Below are 26,772 nucleotides of genomic sequence, written 5' to 3'. Positions count from 1 at the left end.
TGGTCTGATTTGCAGAAGGGCTGAGGACACTCCTATCTCACTAAAGCCAATGGAAGCTGAAGGTGTTCAGCAGCTGGGACAATCAGGCCTTAGAGGTCTGGGCTGGCAGGAAGAGAAAGCTATTGAGGCCCAGAGGGAAGGGACTAGACAAGTGTCATGTGACCTTTACAGTCACCCCTCTGGGTGATGAAAGAGCAGCACCAATAAGGATGGGAAAGGGCAGCGCACCTCCAAGCCCCTCCCAGCCAGCTGCAGTGCATGGCTCATTGGGTTGAAGCACATGGGTTGGTTTCTTTTGCTAGGGGCAAAGAAACTCCCTGCTGCCCTGCCATGGTGCTTAACAGACACCTCTTCTCCCCACTGGAGGACCAAGAGACCCACCCAATGGCCTGCCGCCTTCCCCATCTTCCATATGAAGATGATGCCCCCGGAGATTACAGGTCCCTGGATCCTTTCTACATGCTGGGACCTGCAGCCTCTGTGGGCCACACCTCAGGGTACCATTAAAGAGGGGAGCAGCTGCCACCTGCTCTGTTTCATACAGGTCAGGCCCAGTCCGTGGGCTCCCGGCAGGATGTCTAGGCAGCCCTCGGCCGTGCAGCTTGGCTCAAGGCGCTCTCGCTCTCCCAATGCTTTTGGTGTCTGAGCTATGCTGCTAACCCAAGTGCAGAGAGAGTCACGTCCAGTGTGAACACGCTGCTGAGTATTATTGCGCAATCCCGGAGCCGCAGGGAATGGGTACGTGCTGGGTGGAGTTTTTCATCCCACACAGCGCTCAGCCGCTCTGATGCCACGCCCTCACTCTCCCCAGGGGGCTTCAGTGCCCGGCGGCCTCCTCCCCACCTAGCAGGAGGCAAAACAAATCCATCAGCCCCCCTAAACTCTAGCACTCAGAAGAAGAGATGAAAAACCAGAGGTGGGGGCCCTTAGCCGGCCAGAATACAGAAAGTATTTGACGCAGACAAAAGGCTGCATTAGCAAAAGTGGGGCATGTTCCTCCGTAGACGGACTCAAAGATCTTGGTGTAAGCTAGAACCATTCCACTGTAGTCAATGGTGCAGGGCTGGTTTATGGCAGATGAGGGAATGGCCCCCCAGGGGATGACTCCGTTAGAAGTTAAAGCTAGAAGAGCCCATTCACTCCACCAGCCCAAGGGCCATGGCTGGACGGCCCCATGGTCCCGTGCTTTGTGCCAGGCTGGTTTTAAATGCCCCCATCTGGAGCGAGTTGAATTTTTTCCAAACAAAAAGATTTTTCGTAGGAGGGAAAAACCACCCTTTTATCAAAAACAAACATTTTCACAACAAACAGGCAGCCAACATCATCCACATTTGTCACCTTTCGCAGAAAGTTTTGCTCCATTTTTTAAAAAATCATCAAAGAGGGTGTTATCGAAAGATTTTGTTTATCAAAAATCACCCGGCTGGGTCTCCCCTGAGAGAGCAGGAGGGGTCAAGTGGGATCTTAGGGGAGAGGAGTGGAAGCTCTGGAATTGGCACAAAGGGGCTGATGGAGACATTAGCCAGCAGAGCGTCGTGCTGGTGACAGGTGCCAGACTGACAGCGCCTGTGAACTGACATGCTTCATCCACGAACAATGCCAGCACAGGTATGAAGGAGCCACCCCTAGCAGCGTTCAGCCTCTGGCTTCCCCATAGACCCTGGTAGCTTTTGTGATGTGGAGACGAGAACTCGTGCCAGGCACAGAATAGTTGTAATTTTCAGTCTTTACTAACCCAGCCTGGATTAGAACCAGCCATTTAGCACTGGAAGACTCTCTAGGGCATTCCCCGTTCGCTGAGCCACCCCTTCATTTGGGCCTCTCTGCTCAGACTTAGCAGAAGTGTTTGTGGCAGGTGGGGTGAAGAAGTGGGTGTCATGTCCTCTGAGACCTACCGGACTCTGGCCGGATATTATTTAATATTTGTATTAGCACTTAGGAGCCCCAGTGATGGATCAGAAACCCACTGTGTTAGGCGCTGTACAGACACACAACAAAAGACAGCCCTTGCCCCTAAGCACTTGCAATATAAGAGAAGAGACAAGAGGTGGAGACAGATGGGGGAGCACAAGGAAATGGTGAGACAACACTGGTCAGCGTTATAGGCCATGGTCTTTGCACGCCTAGACAATGGCATAGTGGCTATCCAGCCAGTCCAGCAAGACATGGGAAAGGAGAGATTCCTCTGTACCTTCCTCCATCTAGAATTCCCAGAGGCACTCGCTAGTGACTTCCTCACTATCTGCCAGGAGGGTGCCGCTCCGGTCTCCTCTCATGTAGTACCCATTGGGGGCTAACACGGCCAGGATGTTACTCCCTTGGATCTCCAGGCAAAAGTTCAAGGCAAACTTCCCCCAGGTTCTGAAGGTGCCGTCTGAGCTCAGAGACCAAAAGCTCCTGCCGTGGGCTGGGGAAGGAAGGAGAGCTGGTGATAGCTCAGGGGAGCGCGAGCAGGTCCTTGCTACCATTCCACCCCTCAGGCACTGGGCGAGTATTCACTGAAGGGGCCAAGGGGCTCTTCTGATTACACCAGGTTTGCAGGTTAGAGCAAGATCACCAAACTCACATTCATGCCCCAACAAGCCTGGAAACTCAATGCTCATCTTCACCAGCAAATCCCATTTACTCTTGGCCAAGCTATGCACTTTTCTCCTCCCGCTGGGTCCCATCTCAGAGCCCTGGGCAGCACCCCAGAGCCTGCAGGCTCATTGGCTTAATCACCAACATTTCCATGCGGCGCCTGATGCCCCTGCAATGGCTCGAGTGAGGTCTGCTCGCCCCACCCTCCCATGATGAGCCGAACATGCTGACGCTGCATCCCCTGCCAGGCCGAAGAGTAAGGACCCAAACTCCACCCCTCTGCTTGGTAAACGGCTGGTGCCACCCGTCTGCCTCCAGCTGGGGGGGGGGGGGGGGCTGCATCTAATCTCGGCCCAAGAAGGTGCACGGAGGTGAATACCATCCACTCTGCACTCTGGCTTTCCCAGCACTTTCTGCCTCCGGGGTTGCAGATCTGGTGAGACGGGGATGGGGGTAAGACACCCCTTGAGATCTGGGAGTGGGCAGCTGGAGCATACGGCAATAGGACCATACAGCTTGCTTCCCTCCCCAGCTGGCATGCCCCACCCTGGCTGCTGCTGTGGCACCCCCTACCATGCAGCCCTGACCTGCTCTGCCCTCGTGGCCGGTCCAGGACTTGAGCTGGAGAGCAGAGGTGGGTGGGGCTGAGGTCAGGTTCACATGGGCCCCATTTGCCCTGAGGCAGAGCTGGGCTCAGCACCAAGTGGCCAGGACCCCCAGAGCTCCCTTACCTTGGAAGTGGTAAATGCCCGGCTTGCAGGGCAGCAGCTCAATGCAGTCGGGGTCCACCAGGTTACACTGCAGAATGTCATGGCAGGCCAAAGTCCCCACGTAGCCATACCTGCCACGCAGCACCAGGAAGGAGCGGTTGGCCAGGCGCACCCCAAAGGCCTCGCCAGGCCCTGCGGGAGGGGAGGGGTGACAGAGGCAGGTCGATGGTGTGACGTTACACCCCATAGTCTTCATAGAAAGATGGTTATGAGAGGAATAAGGCATAACTAAGATGTGTTTTATGCGAGATGGGTCATGTGAGGTACCATTGGAAAGGTTCTGATGTAATGGCTGTGATTATCCAATTTGTAGGCATGTATCTTTTCTGTATCTAAAGTGAGGAATATGGACTATGTAACCATTACAACTGGGTGTGTATTTGAAAGACATCCACCAGACGACAGGCCATCAGATTTGATGGGCCATTAGGAAGAAACCACAAGACTGTGAAGATACTAATGTCTCTCCCTCCTGGGAGGCGTCCGGGGACTTAGCCGGGACACTACTAGGTCAGGTGGTCTTGTCACCTGATACCAAACATTACCGGGGACTTCTTGTAACTTTCCACTAAAAGGAGGGTGGGGGTCAAGTTTGGGAAACAAAAGATTCCCACCTTCTGTAAATCTTATTTCAGGGTGGGGAGGAGGGCGAACGGGATTCCACTCCATGGCCTGTCTGCCCAAGAAGAAAGACACTTAAAGACACCTGAAGGGAAGGCAAGGGGGGGAGTCCAGGCTGAGACAGCGGTCTAGTCTGTAAAGAGAAATAACTGGAACTCTAAGCTATAGAAACTTTGCAACCTGCCTAAAATAACATGTAGGGTAAGAAATTACATTTCGTAACCTGTTTCTTGAGTGCACTAAGCTTAGCTTGCGTATTTTGTTTTATTTGCTCAGTAATCAGCTTTGTTTTGTTTGTTATCTCTTATACTCACTTAAAATCTGCCTTTTATAATTAATAAATTTGCTTGGTTTATTATTAAACCCAGCTTGTGCAATTTCTAACTGGGGTGGGATGGGCAAGAAGTTATGCATCTCTCTCTTCACATTGAGGCAGAGGGCGAATTTTATGAGTCTGCGCTGGGCAGATCTTTCTATACAGTGCACGACAGTATTATTTTGGGTTTACTCCCCAAAAGGGGTGTGTATGTGAGTGCTGGGGGAGTCCTCTCACACAGAGCTGACTTCGGTCTGTGTCCGCAGCTGGGTGTGGCCCTACCTACGTATGTGTGCTGCAAAAGGCTGGAAAACCTAATTCAGCAAAACAGGGAGAGGGACCCCAGGCTGGTGGAGCAGGACGAGAGGCTCAGTGAAACCCCAGTACATCAGGTGGCATCCCAAAGGGGGTCTAACCCGCCACAAGCAGCTCTGACATACAAGCTCTTCCTTGTCTTCCTGTGAAGTGGGAGAGGCCTGGGGCTGGCGCCATGGGCTGGGAGGTGAGTTGAGGAGAGTATCGGCCACTTGAACTGTTGCAGCCCAGATGTTTCATGCGGGGGGGGGGGAGGGAGGATGAGGGGAGAGGGCTACAGCCACTTGTTACATGAGCGCCTCCTGCTGGTAGAGCCACAGAGGAGAGCTGGCATCAGCTGGCCATACAGGGCTGCCCAAGTGTGGAGACATGGAATTAGCTGGGTGGGGTCTCAGACCAGGGACAAGGAGCTCTGGATGTTGACGTATGGGGTTTGTCCTCCTAGTTAAGGCCTCTGAACCCAAATTTCACTCACAAAGAAATAAAAGTTCTCCTTGCAATGGTCTCTCTCACTCCCTGAGGTTCTGGGGGCATGGTGAAGGCAGCACGCTGAGCCCCTAGGAAGGGAGGGAGACCCTCATCTGTGACCGCTCCCAGTGTGGGGGCGATGGGCCCCTCAGAGAAATGCCATCCACTCTCACAGCAAGGTGTGGGGGGGCGCATATCAGGTATATGAGAGACATGGGGGAATGTTAGTGTGAGTGCAGCCGGGTGGGTCCACAGGCTCCAGGCAGGGAGGCCTAAGAATATGCACCCCTCCCCACAACAAGTCCTGAAGTCTCAGTCATGTGCCACAGAGATGCCAGGGGGCTGCACTGCTCAGCTGTTGGCAGGTTCCTAGGGGTCCCCCCACCCATTTGCCTTACCTGGGTGCACAGCACTGGCCACCACTAGCCCAATGGGCATGGTGCCCAGGTACCGGCCGTTGAAAGCTTGCAGGAAGATTTTCCCACAATGCCACAGGGCACGGAAGTTGGTCTCTGGTTCCATGCGTCTCCCATTTGCCACTATGCTCTTGAATTTTCTCTGCAGGGAATGGAAGGAAAGAGGTCAGCTCCTGCCAGGTGGTGCCAGGGTGCCCTTCCTACCAGTGCTCTGCACCGGGAAGTCAGGAGATCCAGGGCTCAACTCTCAACAAGAGCAGCCTTGCGCCGTGAAAGGGAGGAGGTTCCCTGGGGATCTGGTGAGGGTAGTTTAAAGAAACAGCATGAACCCTGGGGATACTGCTTTGTATATCCATGTCTCTATTACATGGAATTATCCCTTGTGGTTCATTAAGAGACTAGTATAATAATGTGTAAATCAATGGGACACTCTCCCCTGGAAGAGCGTTTTCAGTTCTGGTCATCTAGAAATAGAAAGGGGTCCGGAGACAAGCACTAAAATGGTGAGCGAAACGCCCACAGATTCAGTGGCAGGCTCAGGCTGTCTGGGCCAACAGCGTCCCGCCACGAGCCAGGAGAGGGGTCGCTCACCTGGGCCAGGTAGTGGTTGTTAACTGTTTTCAGCTGCACCGCGCTGGTGTCTGGATTGAATTCGTAGTGGAACACAGACTTTGGGGTCACTATGTCCGAGCCGGCATACACTTCTGTGTCTGTGCAGAAGGAGAAAAAATCAGACAATCTCAAGCCAAACACACTCAGACAGGGCGCTGCAGGTTGGCTCAGGGTCGATTTGAGATTCGGTCTCCAAATTATAGCAGCTCCGAGAGCTCTCAGAAAGGGACTGGGGCCCCAGCAGTTTATGCTCTCATTATTGTATCTTGTTTGATTCTTTAAAAACATGAATGAGTTTATCCTCCCAACACCCCAGGTGGAGGGATCCCCGTTTCACAGGTGGGCAACTGAGGCATGGAAATTAAAGCCCAAAGTGTCAACTAATTGTGGGTGCCCAAACTGCAATGTCGTGGGCCTGATTCTTTAGAGCACTTTGGTCTCCAGCTGCTGTGAGGGCTCAATGCTTGTGCAAATCAGACCCCTGGTGTCTTAAGTGGGGAACGCAGAAAATGACGAACACGCGGCAGCTGCCTGAAAACCCTTGGTTTAAGTGACTTGCCCAGCATCACACAGGAACTCTGTGTCAAGGCAGGGCTGGAAACCAACCCTCCAGAGTGGCATTCAGCTCTGCCTTAATCCTGAGAGCATCCTTTCCCATCTTTCAGTCCCTGGCCTTACAAACCTACACACCTTCCCACAGAGACGACCCGGACCTGCCGATAGTGTGGGGGCAGAGTGAGGGCAGCGGCTTCAGCAGGTGTTACTGAGCATGTTCAGTCCGTGTGAGGATGCTCAGTACAAGCCAAGCAGCAAATCCGGGGGGGGGGGGGGGGGAGTGACCCCACGTGTCCCCCCTCAACCGTTGCCTCTGCCTTCCAATGTCTGCAGAGGGCAGGGGCAAGGGGCCTACAGACAACTACCTACTGCACTGATTAATCCCAGAGCAAAGCCATGCTGTGCACTGAATGAGGCAGGGGTCCTGTGGGGGGGAAAAGTACGTGACCATGTAATTAAAGACTATCATAAGAATGGCCATGCTGCGTCAGACCAAAGGTCCATCTAGCCCAGTGGCCAATGCCAGGTGCTTAAGAAGGAATGAAGAGAACAGGTGATTATCATAACCCATATGCATGTGGGAGGTCAAATTATGGTTGCACAAGCAATCTCAATTCTGGCATTTCCTAACTTCTGAGTGCTCGATTTTGCTCAACCTTCATGTTCTTTAATGTAGGTTTTTTTCACATTTAAAAAAAAAACATAAAAAATTTCAAAACAAACATTCCATCGTGTAGAAATAAGTTGATCCCCAGGGTTGGGAATCTTCAGATCCACAGCACAGACCTCCACTTGTGCTAGCTGAGTGACGACTGAGAAAACAGCAGTGATAGGCTGTTATCTTCAATATGGACCTGCCACTCTAAGGGGCTGGAGACACAGTTGGCCCCTGGGTTTCTCAGCTATTTGCTGACAGCAGAGGCATGTTGACCCTCAGGAATAATGGATTCATCTCCAGGTTCCATAGGGGAAAGTGCTCCAGCGACCACAGACCCTTCTGCCCCTGTCCCCACCACTCTCTTTCTGTCCTCTGCTGCTCCATCCCCTCGCTCCCCAGCTCCTGTCTCTCTCCCCCTAGCTTCTATCCCCCACCCCCAGCCTCTTCTTCTGCATATCTGTCCCACACTGCTCCTATTTTCCCTTCCCGCTGGGCTCTTCCCCTGCACCTCCCAACCCTGCAACTCTTCCTTTCCCTGCCCCCATCCCTCTGCATTTGCGTCAGGCAGCTTCCTCCTTCTCCTCCTGCTCACTACCAGGTCCCCAGCTGGGCAGGATTTGAGAGCAAAGGGGAGACATTCTCTCTGCTCGCAGTTCCAGTGCCCAGTGGCACAGCAGCCTCCAGCACTGAGGAGCAGCAAATGGCAGGAAAAGTCCTGCTCAGGCTGTAGCCCATAAGCTAAATTCATTAATAGACTAACCTACAGGATAAGGGCATGCTCAGTCGTTCTGTGCAGGTCTGGTCACACACAGGAGATGTGAGGGGCTGGAGCATGCTCAGTGTAGCTGGAATATTCAGAGAATTTAGCTGCCAAATTCTAACTAGTCTCTACGGGCATGCATGAACTGAGATATTTCGGAGGGTCAGAATTTGGCCAAATTTGGGCACATTTTTACCGGGACAGAAAAAGGTACCTCCCTGACAACCAGGTGAAGCCTCCTGTCAATTTTCAAATCCCTGGTCCAAAGCATGGAAGTGGTGGAGCAGTACTGCCCACCTCAAGTGTTCAAAGAGGGTTAGACCTTGAAAAATCATAACTTTTGGCTGTAAAATCATGAGACTTTTAAAAATAACAACATATGGATTCTTTTTACTTGCCTACCAATGTCATCGTCTTTAGGGATCACATTTTAACCGGGTGGGCTAAAAACTTTCCTTTAAAAAAAAAAATAAAAAGCTGAGATTTTTCCCAATCACATGCCTCTGGGAGCTGGGGCTTTAAGAAAAGCAGCAAAAAATTGCAAAACTCACAGTTAAGTTGCAGGAGTTGGCAACCTTGCGAGAGCTTCTCAACAAAGCAGTTTTAAGGATTTTTGTAATGTTGGCAGAACAACCCATTTCCCCCTAGCCCGGGTCACAGAAACAGCGGAGCCAATTTAGCTGCAACTTACCAGAAGAAGAGTTTCGCCTGAGGCAGACTCCTGGCCTGGGAAATCTCAGCACAGACACTGTAAGTGTGGAGCGGTTAGAATACCCTGCTTGCCGTTGCTCAGAGTGGAGAGCGTTAGGCAGCTTTCAATGTACGCGTCAGGTGCATCACTGTCTCTGCTCTGCCTATTTCTGTCTTTTGAAGTGCTGAGTGCTGGCTGCCCTACTGCTAGCCCTGACGAGCAAGCCCTGCCTGTATCCTCCTAACAGGTACCGCATGGGCAGTGGCCAGACAAGCTCCCCCCACACTGCTCTGCCAGCGTACAGCAGCCCTGTCCTGGAGAGATCGCTGCAGAGATGAGCAGGGAGATCCCTTCCCATGGCCTGTTCAATCCGGCGCCCCCTGCTAAGACACGCAATGGGGGTGTCACTGATGCCGGTGGGTTTTTGTGATGTAGGCATACGTCCCATTCTGAGACATCCCCCTGCCGGTCACTCCCTCCCGCCCACCCCTTTTCATACGATACCCTCTCGTGGGTGTTTGGCCTCTTGTGACAGCTTTGCCATGGTCGGGGTGTGAACTGTGTCTGGACTCTCCCTCTGTGGCGCTGTACCCCAGCTATCCTGCACCCTGAAATAATCCTATTAAAAAGTGGTTCTACCCCAGCTTGCCCTCTGTGCAACCTCACTGTAGTCAGGGGTGGCTTCACAGGGCAAAGGCAGGGCAGGACTTGTCCAAAGAACTGTCAACCCGGGTGGTGACTTAGGTCAAGGGGGCATGTCCTGGCATCCTTCAGCTGGGCCCTCCACACATGCTCAGACTGGAAAATGGAATTTACTTGCCACATATGATGGACACGTATCTCTTGGCCTTAGTTTTCAGACTGACCCATTGTGGACACCTCTTTATAACAAACCACTCTTCCTCCTCTTTGGGGTTGTCGCCAAGGCACAAACGCCTCCGCTTGCCCTGAGGGTACAGGACACACCCATCTTGGTCGCTCAGGAAAGCCAGGCACCTGGGCTTGAGGTTTAAGTTGAAGGCCGTCTGTGCAGAGGGTTTCTTGGTTAGCGTCTCCGCTCTGGAGACGTACTTGTGGCTGGAGGTCTCCAGGTGGTACATCCCGTTCCTGAACCGTAGCACGAAGCCGCACTCTTCCAGGTAAGGCACTGGGGTGTCGACCCACACTCTGTCCAGGTCTGCATCAGCTCGGGCGTAGCATTGGTGCGTGGGGTTGTACAGCACGATGTGGACGTGCATGGCCAGCTGGGGCAGCCACTTGTGGTAGGAGGCTGGGCTCCGGGAAACGCAGAAAACATCCTCCCCGTCAGACTCCAGGTACTTCTTGCTGTCCAGCAGCTGGAGAGTCCACTTGCCACTGTGATGGAGCTCCAACAGGAACTGGCTTTGCTGGACGGATGCTGGCTGCCCACACCGGACTGATCCATCAGGATCCACTAGGAGGTAGTGGCCCTGATGGCCTAGCAGTTCCACCACGGTCTGCTTCCCCTGCTTCATGGTGACCTGCAGCTCCCAGGTCTGTGAGGAAGCAATGAGCCAGAGTCAGCTGATTAGCTCTTAGAGAAACCCCTCTGGCCATGAGCTGGGATCTGACATGCCCGCTGCTTCTAACCTATCTCCAGGTGTCTGCAGTGCCAGTGACCCACCAGGGTCATCCCACTGCCCTGATTGCTAAGTCTTCTTCCTAGAACCTAGTGCAAACGTCGTCTTCCGCAGCTGCATGCCACTTGCTCCTTGCCCCACCGTCGCCAGAGGCAGTGAGCAATCCCCTCCTTTGGAGATGCAAGCCCCGTCATTCCTAGAACACAAATACAGCTCCCTCTGCCTCTCACACACTCACACACACATACACACAGCACCATGCACCCCCTCCCTGGGAGGCTGCTGGTGGCTTCTCCTTTCTATACGATAAAAACCACTCTGCATCTCCCAGGCCCTTCTCAGCTAGGACCCCAAATAACTCCCAGATCTTTCTGTGCCCTATAACCGCCTCCCACCCCACACACACACACACCCTGCCCTGCCAAAACAGCCAGCTCCTTCCACGGTCTAACTCCCTCCCAGCGCTCTGCCTGTTCTCCCCCACCCCTCGGTGAAACGTTGGCCCCTCGCTGCCTCTGGAACTGCCTGTCTGCTGCGCTCCCAGTCTGACGCCCAGCTGGGCAGTCAGCCAGCTCCCTCCTCAATGGCAGCCCTTCTCACCCTTCCCTGTCTCCCCCGCTCCACGGCACGTTCCCAACACCAGAGCATGGGATTCTGTGAGCCAGCTGTACCTACATTGCCCCATTTAAAATTGAATGGCATTGTCCTGGACCATCGGCTTTCCCATGCTAGTAGCCGGGCTTTCCTGGGAGACTCCTGGCTTAATTGCCATGAAACGGAAAGTGGCAAAGGGGACACAGATCAATGGCAATGCAGATTGCTGGGGAGAGCCGTGTAGTGGATGTCCCCGGGATCAGGGTAAGCCCCATCTTATTTAACAGGCTCATTAATAACCCGGAGAAGGCCACAGACCATGAATGACGTTAGCCAAGGTCAGTAAATTCAGAGCTCGGGACAGAGCTAAAATAAAAAGGGCCCTAATGAGGCAGAAGCCTGGGCAGGACTCACATAACCTGGGAAGATGGAGCTAATCCAAAATCCAGCTGCGCCATGGGAGAGGGGAACCTGGGAAACAGCACTGTCTGAAAGAGACCTGGGGGACAGGAAGGAGCAAACTAGGCCTGAGTTTCCCATGTGCTGTTACAGCAAGAAAGGCCATCGCAGTTTGGGGGCTGCCGGTGGAGAGACATGGGACAGGGACGGGATAGTTCCTCTCTCCACAGCTGGGGTCCAGCCACTCCTGGAATACCGAGCACGGTCCTTGACACTTGTGAGGTAACTCCCTTCTCTTCATGTGTCAGTATATTTCTGTCTGCATCTGTAACTTTCACTCCATGCATCTGAAGATGTGAGGTTTTGACCCACGAAAGCTTATACTCAAATAAATCTGTTAGTCTTTAAGGTGTCACCGGACTCCTTGTTGTTTTTGTGGATACAGACTAACACGTCTACCCCCTGATACAGTACTCCGGAAGAGGCCTCACCAATGCCGAATAGAGGAGAATGATCATGTCCCTCGATCTGCTGGCAGTGCCCCTACTTATACAGCCCAAAATGCCATTAGCCTTCTTGGCAACAACGGCACACTGGTGACTTATATCCAGCTTCTCGTCCACTGTCACCCCTAGGTCCTTTCTGCAGAACTGCTGCCGAGCCACTGGGTCCCTAGTCTGTAGCGGTGCATGGGATTCTTCCGCCCTAAGTGCAGGACCCTGCACTTGTCCTTATTGAACCTCATCAGATTTCTTTTGGCCCAATCCTCTAATTGGTCTAGGTCCCTCTGTATCCTATCCCTACCCTCCAGTGTATCTACCTCTCCCCCCAGCTTAGTGTCATCTGCGAATTTGCTGAGGGTGCAATCCACGCCATCTTCCAGATCATTAATGAACATGTTGAACGAAACCGGCCCCAGGGCAGATCCCTGGGGCACTCAGCTTGATACTGGCTGCCAACTAGACATCGAGCCATTGATCACTACCCATTGGGCCCAACGATCTAGCCAGCTTTCTATTCACCGTATAGTCCATTCATCCAATCCATACTTTTTTAACTTGCTGGCAAGAATACTGTGGGAGACCGTATCAAAAGCTTTGCTAAAGTCAAGCTATATCACGTCCACCACTTTCCCCATCTCCACAGAGCCAGTTATGTCATCATAGAAGTCAATCAGGTTGGTCAGGCATGACTTGCCCTTGCTGAATCCATGGTCTCTTAGAGTTGGAGACTGACCTAAACCCCGAAACACAAGGTTTAATATGCCCTGCCAGAATTATTATTGTCATTAATTATGATAACTCTGGATAATCCTGTTATCCATATAAATGTCCAGTCCATTTTGGAATCTTAAGTTATTGGCCTCAAGAAATGTCTGTGGCAGTGAGTGCCACAGGTTAATGACCCCGGCATGAAAAGTATTTCCCTTTATCAGTTTTGAAATTCCCGTCTTTGAATTTCATTGAGTGTTCCCTTGACCTTGTGTCATGATACAGAGAGAACAGAAACTTCCACTCTATCTTCTCTAGACCAGAGGTTCTGAAACTGGGGGGGCGCACTTCTCTGGAGGGGGCATGGAATGTATTTTGGGGGAGGGGGCATGAGAAGCTTTGGGAGAGTGGAGGTTACTAGCTAGGCACCCAGTTCTGAAGGCAGTGCTGCCACCAGGGAGAAGGAAGGGTGGCGATGCCAGACCAGGCCACCCTTTCTTCGTTGCTGCTGCTGGCGGCACCGCTGCCTTCAGAGCTGGGGGGCGGTATATGTACGTGTGTGGCGGGAGCAAGGGGGATTAGGGAGCATCCAAGACTACAAACACAAAGAAATGGGGGCTGGACCAAACCACTGCTTTGGACCATTCATGATTTGATACATTTTTATCAGGGCCCCTCTGACTTGTCTCCTTTCTATGTAGCAATCGCAGCCTTTTCAATCTCTCTTCCTTGGAGTGTGTTTCCAGGCCTTGGATAATTCTGGTCACACTTCTCTGAATACCCTCCAGTTCTGCAATATCCTTTTGGAGATGGGGGTGACCTGGACTGCCCACAGTACACAGGTGAGGCCACGCCCTTGATTTATTATAAAAGCATTATTGTGTTTTCAATATTATTCTCCATCCCTTTCCTCATAGATTCAAACATTTGGCTTCCTTCTCTGACTGCAGCTGCGCTTTGAACAGGGGGCTCCACTGAGCTGTCTACAGTGACACCCAAATCCCTTTCTGAAGCTCAGACAGTTAATTTAGACTCCTAGGAGGCGTGTGAGTAATCTATATGGTTCCCTCCAATGTGCATTCCTTTTGATTTAATTTTCCACCATGTTGCCCACTCCCCTAGCTGGGTTAGGTCTCTCTAAATTTCCTCACAATCTTATCTGGTCCTGACTAACCTAAATAATGTAAAAGACTAAAAAATGTATTTGGACATAAACTTTCATGGACTAAAACCCACTTCATCAGATGCATGGAATGGAAAACACAGTAGGCAGATATATATACACAGTACATGAAAAGATGGGAGTCGCCTTAGTAAGTGTGTGTGTGGGGGGGGTCAGTCGTAATGAGACAATTCAATTAAAGTGGAAGTAGGCTATTATCAACAGGAGGAAAAATAGGACCTAACCACATCAGCCACACCATCAGGGGCTTGATCACCTGCACATTTACCAATGTGATATATGCCATCATGTGCCAGCAATGCCCCTCTGCCATGTATATTGGTCAAATCAGACAGTCTCTATGCAAAAGAATAAATGGACACAAATCAGACATCAAGAATTATAACATTCAAAAACCAGTCGGAGAATACTTCAATCTCCCTGGACATTGAATAACAGACTTAAAAGTGCAATTCTTCAACAAAAAAACTTCAAAAACAGACTCCAATGAGAAATTGCAGAACTGGAATTAATTTGCAAACTGGACACCATCAAATTAGGCCTGAATAAAGACTGGGAGTGGATGGGTCACTACAAAAACTAAACAAATTTCCCCATGCTAATTTCCCCCTACTGTTACTCACACCCTCTTGTCAACTGTTTGAAATTGGCCACCCTGATTACTACTACAAAAGTGATTTTTCCTCCTGTTGATAATAGCCCACTTCCACTTTAATTGAATTGTCTCGTTAGAACTGACCCCCAACTTGGTAAGGCAACTCCCATCTTTTCATGTACTGTATATATATATATATATATATATATATCTTCCTACTGTGTTTTCCACTCCATGCATCTGATGAAGTGGGTTTTAGCCCAGGAAAGCTTATGCCCAAATGCATTTGTTTGTCTCTAAGGTGCCACAAGGACTCCTCGTTGTTTTTGCTGTTACAGACTAACACGGTTACCACTCTGAAATCTAAATAATGTTGTGTCATCTGCAAATTTTGCCCTTTCACTGTTCACCCCCCTCCCTTTTCCAGAGCATTAATAAATATATAAACACAAGACCTAGTACGGAACCCTGAGGCCCTGCTGTTAACCTGCTGTCGTGGTGAAAATGGACCACTGAATCCTAGTGTTTGCTGTTTGTCTCCTAGCCAGTTTTTGATCCAAGACAATACTTTGCCTCTCACTCATGATTACTTAGCTCTTTAAGGATCCTCTTGGGCAGGACCTTGTCCAAGGCCTTTTGAAAGTCTAAATAAATTGCCACTTGGTTCTCCGTTATCCACTAGCTTATTGACATGCTCAAAGAATTCTCAGTGTTTAGTAAGACACAATTTTCTTCTGCTGAATCTGTGCTAGTTAGACCCTGTCAGACCATGGTCTCACAGACATTTAGTCAGCCTGGTTTTAATTATCAATTCAACCCATTTGCTTGGAATGGATGTAAGGTGTACAGGCCTAATTCCCTGGCTCAACCCTACAGCCATTTGAAATATGGGGACAGCCTTTGCTACCTTCCAATCCTCTGGAATAGTCGCTGTCACTAATGAGCAATTAGGACTTTTTTTTCAGAGTAGCAGCCGTGTTAGTCTGTATTCACAAAAAGAAAAGGAGTACTTGTGGCACCTTAGAGACTAACCAATTTATCTGAGCATAAGCTTACGTGAGTTACAGCTCACTTCATTGGATGCATAAAAGTGGAAAATGCAGTGAGGATATTTTTATACACACAGACCATTTTTTCATAGTCTGTGTGTATAAAAATATCCTCACTGCATTTTCCACTTTTATGCATCCGATGCAGTGAGCTGTAACTCACGAAAGCTTATGCTCAGATAAATTGGTTAGTCTCTAAGGTGCCACAAGTACTCCTTTTCTTTTTAGGAATTTTTTCACATCCTTCTTGTAGTGTGGGGCCCAAAACTGGACACAGCACTCCAGATGAGGCCTCACCAATGTCGAATAGAGGGGAACGATCACATCCCTCAATCTGCTGGCATTGCCCCTACTTATACAGCCCAAAATGCCATTGGCCTTCTTGGCAACAAGGGCACACTGCTGACTCATATCCAGCTTCTCATCCACTGTAATCCTCGGGTACTTTTCTGCAGAACTGCTGTTTAGCCAGTCGGTCCCCAGCCTGTAGCGGTGCATGGGATTCTTCCGTCCTAAGTGCAGGACTCTGCACTTGTCCTTGTTGAACCTCATCAGATTTCTTTTGGCCCAATCCTCTAATTTGTCTAGGGCCCTCTGTATCCTATCCCTACCCTCCAGCGTATCTACCACTCCTCCCAGTTTAGTGTCATCTGCAAACTTGTTGAGGGTGCAATCCACGCCATCCTCCAGATCATTAATGAAGATATTGAACAAAACCGGCCCCAGGACCGACCCTTGGGGCACTCCGCTTGATACCGGCTGCCAACTAGACTTGGAGCCATTGATCACTACCCGCTGAGCCGGACGATCTAGCCAGCTTTCTATCTACCTTATAGTCCATTCATCCAGCCCATACTTCTTTAACTTGCTGGCAAGAATACTGTGGGAGACAGTGTCAAAAGCTTTGCTAAAGTCAAGGAGCAACACGTCCACCGCTTTCCCCTCATCCACACAGCCAGTTATCTCATCACAGAAGGCAATCAGGTTGGTCAGGCTTGACTTGCCCTTGGTGAATCCATGTTGACTGTTCCTGATCACCTTCCTCTCCTCCAAGTGCTTCAAAGTGGATTCCTTGAGGACCTGCTCCATGATTTTTTCAGGGACAGAGGTGAGGCTGACCAGTCTGTAGTTCCCCGGATCCTCCTCCTTCCCTTTTTTAAAGATGGGCACTATATTTGCCTTTTTCCAATAGTTTGGGACCTCCCCCGATCGCCACGAGTTTTCAAAGATAATGGCCAATGGCTCTGCAATCACAGCCGCCAACTCCTTTAGCACTCTCAGATGCAGTGCATCCGGCCCCATGGACTTGTGCGCGTCCAGCTTTTCTAAATAGTCCCGAACCACGTCTTTCTCCACAGAGGGCTGGTCACCTCCTCCCCATGCTGTGTTGCCCAGCGCAGCAGTCTGGGAGCTGACCTTGTTCGTGAAGACAGAGGCAAAAAAAGCATTGAGTACATTAGCTTTTTCCAAGTCCTCTGTCACTAGGTTGCCTCCCCCATTAAGTAAGAGGCCCACACTTTCCTTGACTTTCTTCTTGTTGCTAACATACCTGAAGAAACCCTTCTTGTTACTCTTAACATCTCTTGCTAGCTGCACCTCCAGGTGTGATTTGGCCTTCCTGATTTCACTCCTGCATGCCCGAGCAATATTTTTATACTCTTCCCTGGTCATTTGTCCAACCTTCCACAAAGACGACCCTTTTCCACAAAAAGTTTTAGTTTTGGCGAATCAGTGTTTTGTGACAAAAAATAGTTTCCTTGACCAAGTCCCTACTAGCTTTACTTGAGGCCACAGTTCAACTTCCTATTTAAGATCCCTGCCGGAGCACCAGCATCTGTCCCGATCCCACCTCCTCCATTGAGCGAGCACCTTCACAAGGCGAGCGCTGGCTGCATCTGAATGCACCTCCCTCCTGCACAGAGGCAGGGTCTGTGCCTTGCTTACGTACGCCCCCCATACACGGACAGGGGCCCAGCTGGCTTTCCGCTGACCTGGTGGCACAAGACTAGTGAATACTAGAGGTGCTCCCTGTCTGAGGAGCGGGCGTGTGCAGAGTGAACATGCTGCCCAGGGTAGGAAGTTAAATGTGGCTTGATCCACAGGTATTAACTGTTCCCTGTGAACTGTCACTGCGTTATGCTCTTGTGGAGAACCAGGATTCTAGGGGATGCCCCGGCTACTGCATGGTGCCCCCACCTCAATCTAGGCAGTGCGCAGCTGGGCGAGTGCACTATGAGAAACCTGCTCCAGAAAGCTATATCCCATAGGGCAGCATTTCTCAAATGTGGCCACATGCAGCCACCAGGGAGTTTTCCTGTGGCCATGACAGCCTCTTGTGCAGAGATGGGGGAAGTGGCAAAGCAGCAGCCCTTCCCTAGAGTGCCCAGGGGCTCCAAGGGCAGGCTTCAGCCCCCCTCCCCAGTTCAGCCATGGGACTCCAGCGGCAGGCTTCAGCCCTCCCCTCCACCCCTCCTAGCTTCAGCTGCAGGGCTCCGGGCTCTGGGTTTCGCCCCCCCCCGCCCAGGGTGGCAGGGCTCCGGGCTTCAGCCCACCCCCTCCTGTCTCCAGCTGTGGGGCTCTGGCTCTGGGCTTCAGCAGGGCGGGCCTTACCAGGCTCCATGGTCAAGAGGCAAGGAGTGGGGTGAGCCTGGGGTGCGAGGCCGTGGAAGGGATACTGGGGCAATGGTGCGGGACCAGAGAGGCAGCGGGGGCCCAGGGGCACTGAAATACAACTGTACATTATTTTTATTATAGAGTCTGCAAAAAAACCCCAAACCCTACATAAATCAGTTACAGGGATTTGGATGGGTCTGTGTGCATAATTATTTGTTTATCCGAAAGTTACTTCAGAATTTTAGGGAAATTTGTCAGAGCGGCCACCAGCAAGAGTTGGTGGCTGCGTTCTGAGGCCCCCAAACAAGGTGTTGTGAGAACCCCGGCGTAGGGAGTGCAAAGGAATGCTCACCTGTATTGGACGTTCGGCCAGTAGAGGGCGCAGCGTGCAACAGTCCTTACCTGAGCTGGCCTCAGCCTCACCTGGCAGCCCATTAAAGGATCCTACAGGGACCGGGTTTGTCTCTCGCTACGGTGGGAGCTCTGTGGCCAGGCCGTGTCTGGTTCAGGAGCCTGCCCTGAAGCCTACCTTGCACAAGCAACACATGACACGGAGTCAGAAGTGCCAGCCCAGCCCAGCTGGTGCCCGAGGACAATCGAAACCAGCAACAAAGGATGCCAACAGAAGAACAAAACAACAACAGTTGCAGGCATCAGTGGCTGTACTGGGTCTAGAATCTTGGGGGTTCTCCCGGCTCCCACGGTCCTTGGCTCCTCCAGCAGCCTATGTGACATCACAGTCCCTCAGCGGTGACAGCCAGAAGCCCTGGGAGCGGCGGGGCCTCTCCGCCACCTTAATTCCCTGCTCTGGGAGCAGCCAGGGTGGTGAGGGAAAGAGCCATCCAGACACGCTGTGAACACCTCCCTGAACGGGGGTTCTTGGCTTGTCTGCTCCTGTGCCTGGCACGTCTCCCAGCCCCTGGCCATCATCGGCTGAGAACCGACCGACTCCAATCCATACAGCTGGAGAGCTCTGCAGAGCGGCCGGTGGAATGCAGGGACCTGCTGGGAGAGAAAGCGACGGACAATGGGCCCAGCTCAGGTTGTTCAGTGGTGAGGCAAGAGGCTGACGCAAACCGTCATGGAACGGCAGCTACCAGATGCTGTCAGTGGTGTGTTTGGCAGCTGACACTGCACCCGAACAGAGAGACTGAGGAGCGTATAACGTCCTGGTGAGAGACAAGGGCTGGCCCGAGATAAAACGGTGCCCCAGGAGAGGTGTGTCTTCAGCGCTCCCCCTCCATTTATTCAACTTTTGCATACCTCATTTTTTATTGCCTTTGTAGCTCATTTCGCGACTCTGATGCACAATTTACATGCATGATTTATCCCTGTCTTATAGACGAGACATTTGCAGGCCAGGATCTGTAAATCTGTATTTATTCATGCCATGTATAAGCAAAATTTTTAAAAATAGTTTCTGCTAAGCTTACAGAAACGTTTTAATGTGAAGAATAAGTGAAAGGCGCTAATATCAAGAAATGGAACTGTGCACCCACATTGGGCGGACCAGCATTAAATAAGGTTACAGTAGGTGACAGCCTGAGAACGTTACCCTAGTGCTTTCGTTCAGAAAGTCGCTTTCCTCACCTTTGCCCTCGTGAACTGAAGCCCAGCGTCAGAGAGACGCTGCTTACACTCTTCAAGTCTTAAAACACAAGTACACGTTCACAATTACACAACAAAATAAGGTTCACAATGCGGCAGCTGGGCTCTCACTTCACTTCGTTCTTACATCTCACTGACTGGCAGGAGATGCCCCGCCCTGTAGACACCCGCCAGGGCTTGGCTGACAACATTCTGGGAGGTTCGAGGAGAAGATAGTTCTTGGAAAGTCTGTAAGGTTCCACGAGGTTCTACAAAGGTCCGGAACATTCTAGGAGGTTAGTGAAAAATGAATCCACCTACAGAATACCTGAAACGTTACCTCAGACATTCTATTTTCCCTTTTGTCACGAACAACGGGCAGTCGCTGCCCCTAAATCCGGCCCCGAGAGAGAGGGCTGCAGGCTCCATTTGCATCGTTGTGCGAAGAATGCTTGAGGGAGCGATTTGTGATGGTCAGTGTTAAGAAATAGGGCCCTGAGCTGAGCCCCAGCCAAGTCCCAGGGAGCCTCTTACCGCCAATGAGCCCTAGGCGTGTCCAGCGTAGCTCGGCTGATGGGGGGAAGTGAGAACTATCTGAGATGGGTAAACACGGGGAGCAGGGACTGCTTGGTGGGAGCTGCTCATTTACCAAGTTGGGGGGAAAGGGGTTATGGGAAAACAGGAGCCACAATGGGGTGAGAGCAGGAAAGGGATCAACGGGGCTGAATCTCAGGGGCCATTTGCTCGTGGTGAACGGTATTTGGCCATGGGATAATCTCCCAGGAAAGAGGCAGGAGCCCTATAGCTTGGGGCCTTTGGCACTAGGCAGGAGAAAGGTCTGGAGAGTAGGCTGCTGGGAACTTGCCTCGCGGAGTGGGGGGACAGAGACTCGATGTGCTCGGATAGGCCCTAAGTGCTATAACGAGGCAGGGCTGGGCGCTCCCCTAGCCCAGACACGCCTGGAGTTCAACCCTCACTCAACTTCACTGCTCTCGGTACACTGATGGGGCTAGCGTTTCTCGTACTGGCCAGGTGGAACTCCTGGGTCCGCTCCTCAGCCTCTCACTCTGCAACCCGGGAGCTGGCAGTGCAGAGCTCGGCACTACGCCACACGGGAAACGCAGCTTCCCTTTCTGGCCCTTTCCCTCCCCAGCTGCACCACTCGGAGACCCTGCTTTGAGTTGCTTTATAACCTTGCCAAGTTTCACCCACGTGGGATGGAATTTTCCATGCAGTGGGTCCGTCTCTGGATGAAGGGTTTTTTTAAAAAAATTCACCCAGAACGGGGTGAGCCATTTCCATGAACCAGGCTCGGGAAAACGTGTTGTTTTGCCCATATTCAAAACATTCTGGCAACTTTTGTTTTTAACACTGTAGCTTTAAAATCGATGCAAATGTGACCAAGCCATACGCCGTTGAAGCTGAGCGGGATTTTCCCTGCAATGTTCCCGGCAGTGCCAGGTTCAGGTCCAGCCACGTGGACTAGGAGCAGGGGGAGGCTGGCTTTCCAGTGCTCTCAATGACCGCCCTGCTGACCAGGGAGTGTAGAGGAGGAAGCCCTCTGATTTGAATGCAGAGGGGACCAGAAGAGGACCTGCAGGTGGGTGGCGAGGAAAGTAGGCTCAGACAAGAAGCCCAGGAGCGTAGTAGATTGGGAATGGAGGCTGGTGCGGGGAGATCAGGACTGGCTGTGCTGGAATGAGAAGCCAGGGCTGGGACTGGGTAGATGAACAGAGTCAGGGAAAGACAAGACTGGGAGAAGGATGGGTTGGAGGGCACAGGTCAGAAGGGGTCACGCTTGGGGGGAAATATGCAGCAGACTCTGTGCCCACTAGAACACACTCCCCTCCAGAGCCTGGTTTGGAACCCACAAGCCCTGAGTCTCGCCATCCCTCTGCTGTGAGCAAATATTTGTGAAACTCACTGGCACAGCGTGTGTCTCGTCCCCTCTCGTGCCGGGCCACACAGAGGACAATAACCTTCTACTGCTACCAGTTATTGCATTAACTCAAGTGGCAGGGGTCTGTTTAGAGGATTTAAAGGTTCCAACCCTGCTGATACCCCATGTGGGTGTCAGTATGGTGCCATATGCTGGAATTTCTGTTTTATTCAGTTGGATTCTTTAAAAACATAGGAAATTACAAAAACACCTGTGTGAACAGACCCTCAGTAAGACTGGAATGTCAAGCATGCAAAAGTCAGAGCTTGTGCAACCTCGGTTCAGCTTCGCATGTGGCTGGATTATACGTCTTCAAAGGCATGATCATCACATGCTATTTTTTCCACAGGATCCCTGCCTCTTCCTGCCAAAGTCTGCCCCAAGCTGAGATCAGTCAGTCCAGGCTGGCCCTGCTGTGCCTACATGCAGTCCCAGGGTGAGCGCCCCTTGAAGGCCTCTTCTGGGGAAGGATGCGGCCGCAATAGACATGCGTCTCAGCTTTTGTCTAGTGAGGCTCTTCAAGGAAGCAAGGGAGGCTGCAAATGGGATGAGGAGCCTGTCAGGTCTTGTCCTCTCCTCTCCAGCCTCCCTGGCCCCCACATGGCCCTTCTCCAGCCCGTGCATATCACAGCTGCCTGGGTTAAAACCTGTGTCTATCAATCTCCCCATATCCCTGCCCCACCCCTCCTCCTTCTGTTCTCCCTCCTCCACTACATCAAGTTCAAGTTGCTTATCCTCACCTTCCGGCCCATCACAGCTCTGCCGCTCCTACCTATCACATGGCCCTGCTACTCTGCCCAGGACACCAGCCTGCTCCCCCGCATCTCCTGCAACCGCATTTCCCTTCCATGTGGGACCCGCTCCCTGAGCTGGCCTGCAAAGCCACCACCCGCCCCTCTGCAGAGTCCCTCCATGAGCCCTATGCCTTCCTAGAAGCCTACAAGAAATTAGCTAGCAACTTCCCTTCCTTCACTCCGTCATGCAGTGCACCAGCCCTCTACCGTGTAACCCTGCTAGCCCATTGATGTTACCTCCGTGTGCTCCTCCTTCCACCCCAATGCCCCCTCCACAGGTCACCTCTGGAATTTGTCTGTAAACCCCCCAGGGAAGGATGTTGTCTCTCTACTTATCCTGTGAGGGGTTTAGCACCCCCTTGGGAGCGAATAACATTCAGGGGCTGGGAGCAGTTAGCACGGGGGGAATGGGGGGGGCACACTACAGCAGGGTCCCGCCCCACCCCTTTGAGGGCTCGTCTCTGCCCTGGGGTGGATTATAACCAAACTGCAATGGTCCACAGCGCCTATCCAGTGTGGAGTTTGGCCTTCCTGGCCCGCAGGGCGGGGAACGCTCATCTCTGCAGGTGGAAGGCAGCGTCTCTGCCCGGCCAGTGCTGGGAACGGTGCTCTCAGCAGCAATGCGCTCGGGCAGGAAGCAAAGCTTCCCAGTGCACTCTGCCAGGAGGGGAGAGGCACCCCCAGAAAAACCCCATTCCTTGGGGAATCAAGATTCATGCAGGATTGAGGGATAGAGGCTGAACCTCAACTTCTCACGCGGTCACATCATGGGCCATCCCGATAGGGGCGGCACCAAACCCGCGGGGAGTGCGGCTAGTTCTGCTCCAGGGGCGGGTTGCAAATCTTTGGCATCACGGTGGATTTTTAGCATCACTCACCTGCTTCCTGCCCAGTGAGTTTCCCAGGACAGTGACGCCATCCCCGTAGCATTCGCTGGTGAGGTATCTCCCGGCACAGTTAATCAGCCCAACCTTCATGGCTACAGAGCAGGGCAGCAGCTGGTGACTCCCTGGTCCTGTGGGACATCAGTCCCGAATGCACCCCTGGGTGGATGACTCCGTCAGGCCCGGTTCAGCCCTAAGTTCACCTTCACAGGCCATCAGATCCCTCCCAAAGGCAGCCAGGAAGCAGGGAGGGCCATTGCACCCCAGTAGGCCACCTGGGCAGGGATCCCTGCCTACGTTCTGCTCCTGCAGGCCTGGCCTTTGTGACACACGCCTTACATCACGGCAGCTGGTGAGAGACTGCAAGTCCTGCCTAATAATGGGTTGGACCCCATGTCTGCTGGAGTCAAGAGGGGGACTTTCCATTGACTTCAGTGAGCACTGGGTCAGGTCCAACATACACCCTTCATGGGTGACAGTCCCACTCCCTTCCAAATCCCCCTTTCCCCTGGAGAAAGCTAGCAATGCAACGCCACTGAGCACCCGCACTTCCCCAGGCAACATCCCCCGCGAGGCCAGACCAGGCCCTCGGTCTTCCCACCACTTGGGCACCCAGCCCCCCCGGTGGCGGAGGTACTGCAATGAGAGTGAAATGCTGGCAGATGACAGCACGTTTCTCCTCTTCCTTTTCAGTGGGGCCAGGAGCTCCGGGAGTCTGGCCACTCCCCCCGGGAGAGGGACAGAGCATGTCGAAAGCCACTGCAGCCTCCTCACTGCCCGGCAGATAAGATGCCTGCCCCGGGAGGAGAGCAGCAAGATCTCTTAAAAACTTTATGCCTGTTTCTGACGTGCATTACGGGAATGTCCACAGGCCCTGCCTGAGATCAGGGGCCTCTCCTGCTAGGCACTGTCCAGGCACCACCTACAAACCCCTCGTCCCCAATGGCTCCCCCACAGCGCTCAGAGCCCTGTGGATGCACAAAAGCGCCTCTGGGGCAAGTAGGAATTTCTCTGATAGGGCACGGCCCAGCTAACTCAATAGCCTCATCCTGGCCCTGACAGCGGCCAGCACCAGCAGGACCAAGAAATCCCCCAGACCTAGGGGACTATTACGGAATAACCTGCACGTGGGGGAAGCTTCTGCGGATCCCGTCTCAGGCAGAGAGCATTAAAAAACCCCACAAACTCTCCCCTAACTCTAGCTCCATTCACACCGTCGCCTCCTCCTTGTATTGCGAGCCAGGGTGAAGAGCAGCCTTGGCTGGGCCCGCCCCACGCCTGCAGGTTCCTCACACTCATCCCCCCGCTCTCCTTGCACAAGTCGCTCCAGGTCTCAGGTCCACCCACCCCCATCTCGGACCCTGCCTAGCGCTAAGATCCCTCGCTTCAGCGGCATCCCTACGGCCCCTGCTGCTGGTTTTGTGGTGGCTGCTTTCACAGAGCTGCCCACGCGCCTGTCTTTTGCCTAGGTGGTTACAGTTCACTTAGGGCGTGTCTACGCTGCAACTTCACACCCACAGCTGAGCCAGGCTCACAGGGTTCAGGCTCCCAGGCTGTAAAACTGCAGGGCAGATGTTCAGGCTTGGGCTCCAGCCGGCCTCAGGGACCGCACAAGCAGGGGGACGGTTACAGGACCAGGGCTCCCGCCCGAGACTGAAGACCTACCTCCAATTTTACAGTGAAACTGACACCCGCGAGCCCCACGAGCCTGAGTCAGCTGACCTGGGCCAGCTGCAGGTGTTGAACAGCAGCGTAGCCATGCCCAGAGAGCCCTGCCCGGTCCATAGCTCTTTCATAGGATTCTCCCCACTCTCTCTCTATTGCATTTCACCTGCTCTCCTGCTGCCTCTCAGCTTCGCTTTCTTATATGTACAACCTCCACATTTTGCCAGCTTGCTGCTCACACCATGGAACAGACCTGGGGCTGCCCCAGCTCGCTCACTGGTGCGGGAGGAAAAGCCCTTTCAACCAGGGTCCCTTCAAACCTCCTCTGTCTCTTCTCTACCCTGGCTCCTTCCCTCCCATGCCCAGCGGGTCGCTGCTACTCTCACGCAAAGCACCTGCAGCTCAGCCCTCTGAGTGAGCAGCTCCAGGTTGAAGAAAAGCATCTCCTAGCAGGGAGCTTCCTTCCCAGGAGATTCTGGCCCGGCCCTACCCCATCCCTCTCTCCAACTGCTGTCCTGGAGTCTAGGAACCAGAGCATGCAGATAAGCCAGCTGGGATCAGCCTTCACCTCATCTCCATCCCATCCCCAGTCCGTGCAGCCCCCGCTGCCGCAGCCGGAGGAAAGACACGGCCACAAGGACAAGCCAAGGGTTTTTATTGCGATCCCAGCAGCAGCACCTAGGAGTTACTATCTGGGCAACGCATTTCAGCCACTGTGGGTCTGCAGCAAGCACAGCGGGTCGGCTCAGAGGCCTCCAGAACACGAACACTCACAGGAGAGAAGCTGAGTGGGGCAAGTCCACCACTGGTCAGAACCACAGAGCTCATTCCCCTGAGGGCAGCCCAGCGTCATTCCCGTCACTGTTATCCTGTGCGCCACCCTCTCTCTAGTGCTTGAGTTTCCACCACTTCCCTAGAGACTAACCCAGCCTAAGCCATCGCTCTGCAGAGGGCACTCTCTGATACCGCTTTGTCTAAGGCAGCACCCAGGCACTTCTGGCAAGAATAGCCCATGGGTACTCCGTGTTTTCTAAGTGTTCTCTGTCCCAGCTTCATACTGCTACACTAGTTTGACCCACCTGGACCACCCTCAGATGTAGGTGTCTGTATGTACAGGAACCAGGCAGGCAAACTCCAAGTCTCCAGGTCCCCACTCCCATCCGCCTGACGGAGCCTTGTCCAGCTGCGTGCGAGGGTGTGCTCACTCTCACCACAGCTGTGTTGACAATGGGCAGGTTGTCTCCATTAGTCACTACATTACACTGGACAGTCACATCACCAGCCCACGCTCCCCAAGGGAGCCCCAGCAGAGCTCTCCGGTGGCCTGGGGAAGGCGGCAGACACAGCCCTTACTCCACTTTCCTTCCCCATGAGCCAGGCCCCCGCCAGGATGAAAATGACATGCAAGAAGCCAAGGGGCCAGGTAACATCATTGGCACTAGCAAGGGGCTTTGCCAACATAACTCCATGACCTGAGGAGGCAGCTGTTATTCCAGGTAGAGGGGGGAGATGTGGGAGGGCAGGTGATGAGATGAAGGAGACTAAAATTTATCACCAGCCTCCCCCTGAGTCATGGAGACGGGACGGAATCTTCAAGCCCGGGTGCCCGGAGTTAGCACTGCCCCATCCCCCTCGAGTTTTAAGCTACCTAATGGAAGTTGCCCAGTTTTCAGGGAGAGCTTCACTAGCTGCGGCTACCTACCAGAATGGGACTGGGGGGAGAAAACAAGACCTGCACTGCTCTCCCCCAGCACTGGCCTGGGCAGTACCTCACCACTTGGCGAGAAGGGGAGGGTCGAGCAGAGCTCCGCTGAGCCCAGCGGCCAAGCACATGCCAACAGGTCGCTGCGTTAAGCTCCTTCTCTGACACATAGCTGGATCCCACCAGCTGTTTCC

General features: G+C 52.8%; 1 protein-coding gene across 1 annotated transcript; it reads right to left on the bottom strand.

The window, feature by feature from the left end:
* Positions 1 to 2,201: 2,201 nt before the first annotated feature.
* Positions 2,202 to 23,304, bottom strand: FSCN3 (fascin actin-bundling protein 3). The gene is made up of 6 exons (XM_048825362.2): positions 23,206 to 23,304; positions 9,583 to 10,279; positions 6,078 to 6,196; positions 5,469 to 5,628; positions 3,312 to 3,482; positions 2,202 to 2,407 (listed from the first exon to the last, which is right to left on the bottom strand). The coding sequence occupies exons 1-6, from the start codon at positions 23,302 to 23,304 to the stop codon at positions 2,202 to 2,204; spliced, it is 1,452 nt and encodes a 483-aa protein (XP_048681319.1).
* Between the last annotated feature and the right edge of the window lie 3,468 nt (positions 23,305 to 26,772).

This window comes from Caretta caretta, chromosome 1 (genome assembly GCF_965140235.1).
Source record: "Caretta caretta isolate rCarCar2 chromosome 1, rCarCar1.hap1, whole genome shotgun sequence".
In the NCBI taxonomy this organism is placed as follows: Eukaryota; Metazoa; Chordata; order Testudines; family Cheloniidae; genus Caretta; species Caretta caretta.
Note: the sequence above shows the minus strand (reverse complement) of the source record. Positions and strands in the feature narration are given on the sequence as shown.

Bases quoted from the DNA above. Each gene is read 5' to 3' on its own strand.
- FSCN3 (XM_048825362.2), bottom strand. From the start codon at position 23,304: ATGAAGGTTGGGCTGATTAACTGTGCCGGGAGATACCTCACCAGCGAA. The intron at 6,197-9,582 runs GCAAGTAAATTC...CCTTCTGCACAG, and splicing joins ATACGTGTCCATCATATGTG to ACACAGAAGTGTATGCCGGC. The intron at 5,629-6,077 runs GTGAGCGACCCC...CATTCCCTGCAG, and splicing joins ACAACCACTACCTGGCCCAG to AGAAAATTCAAGAGCATAGT.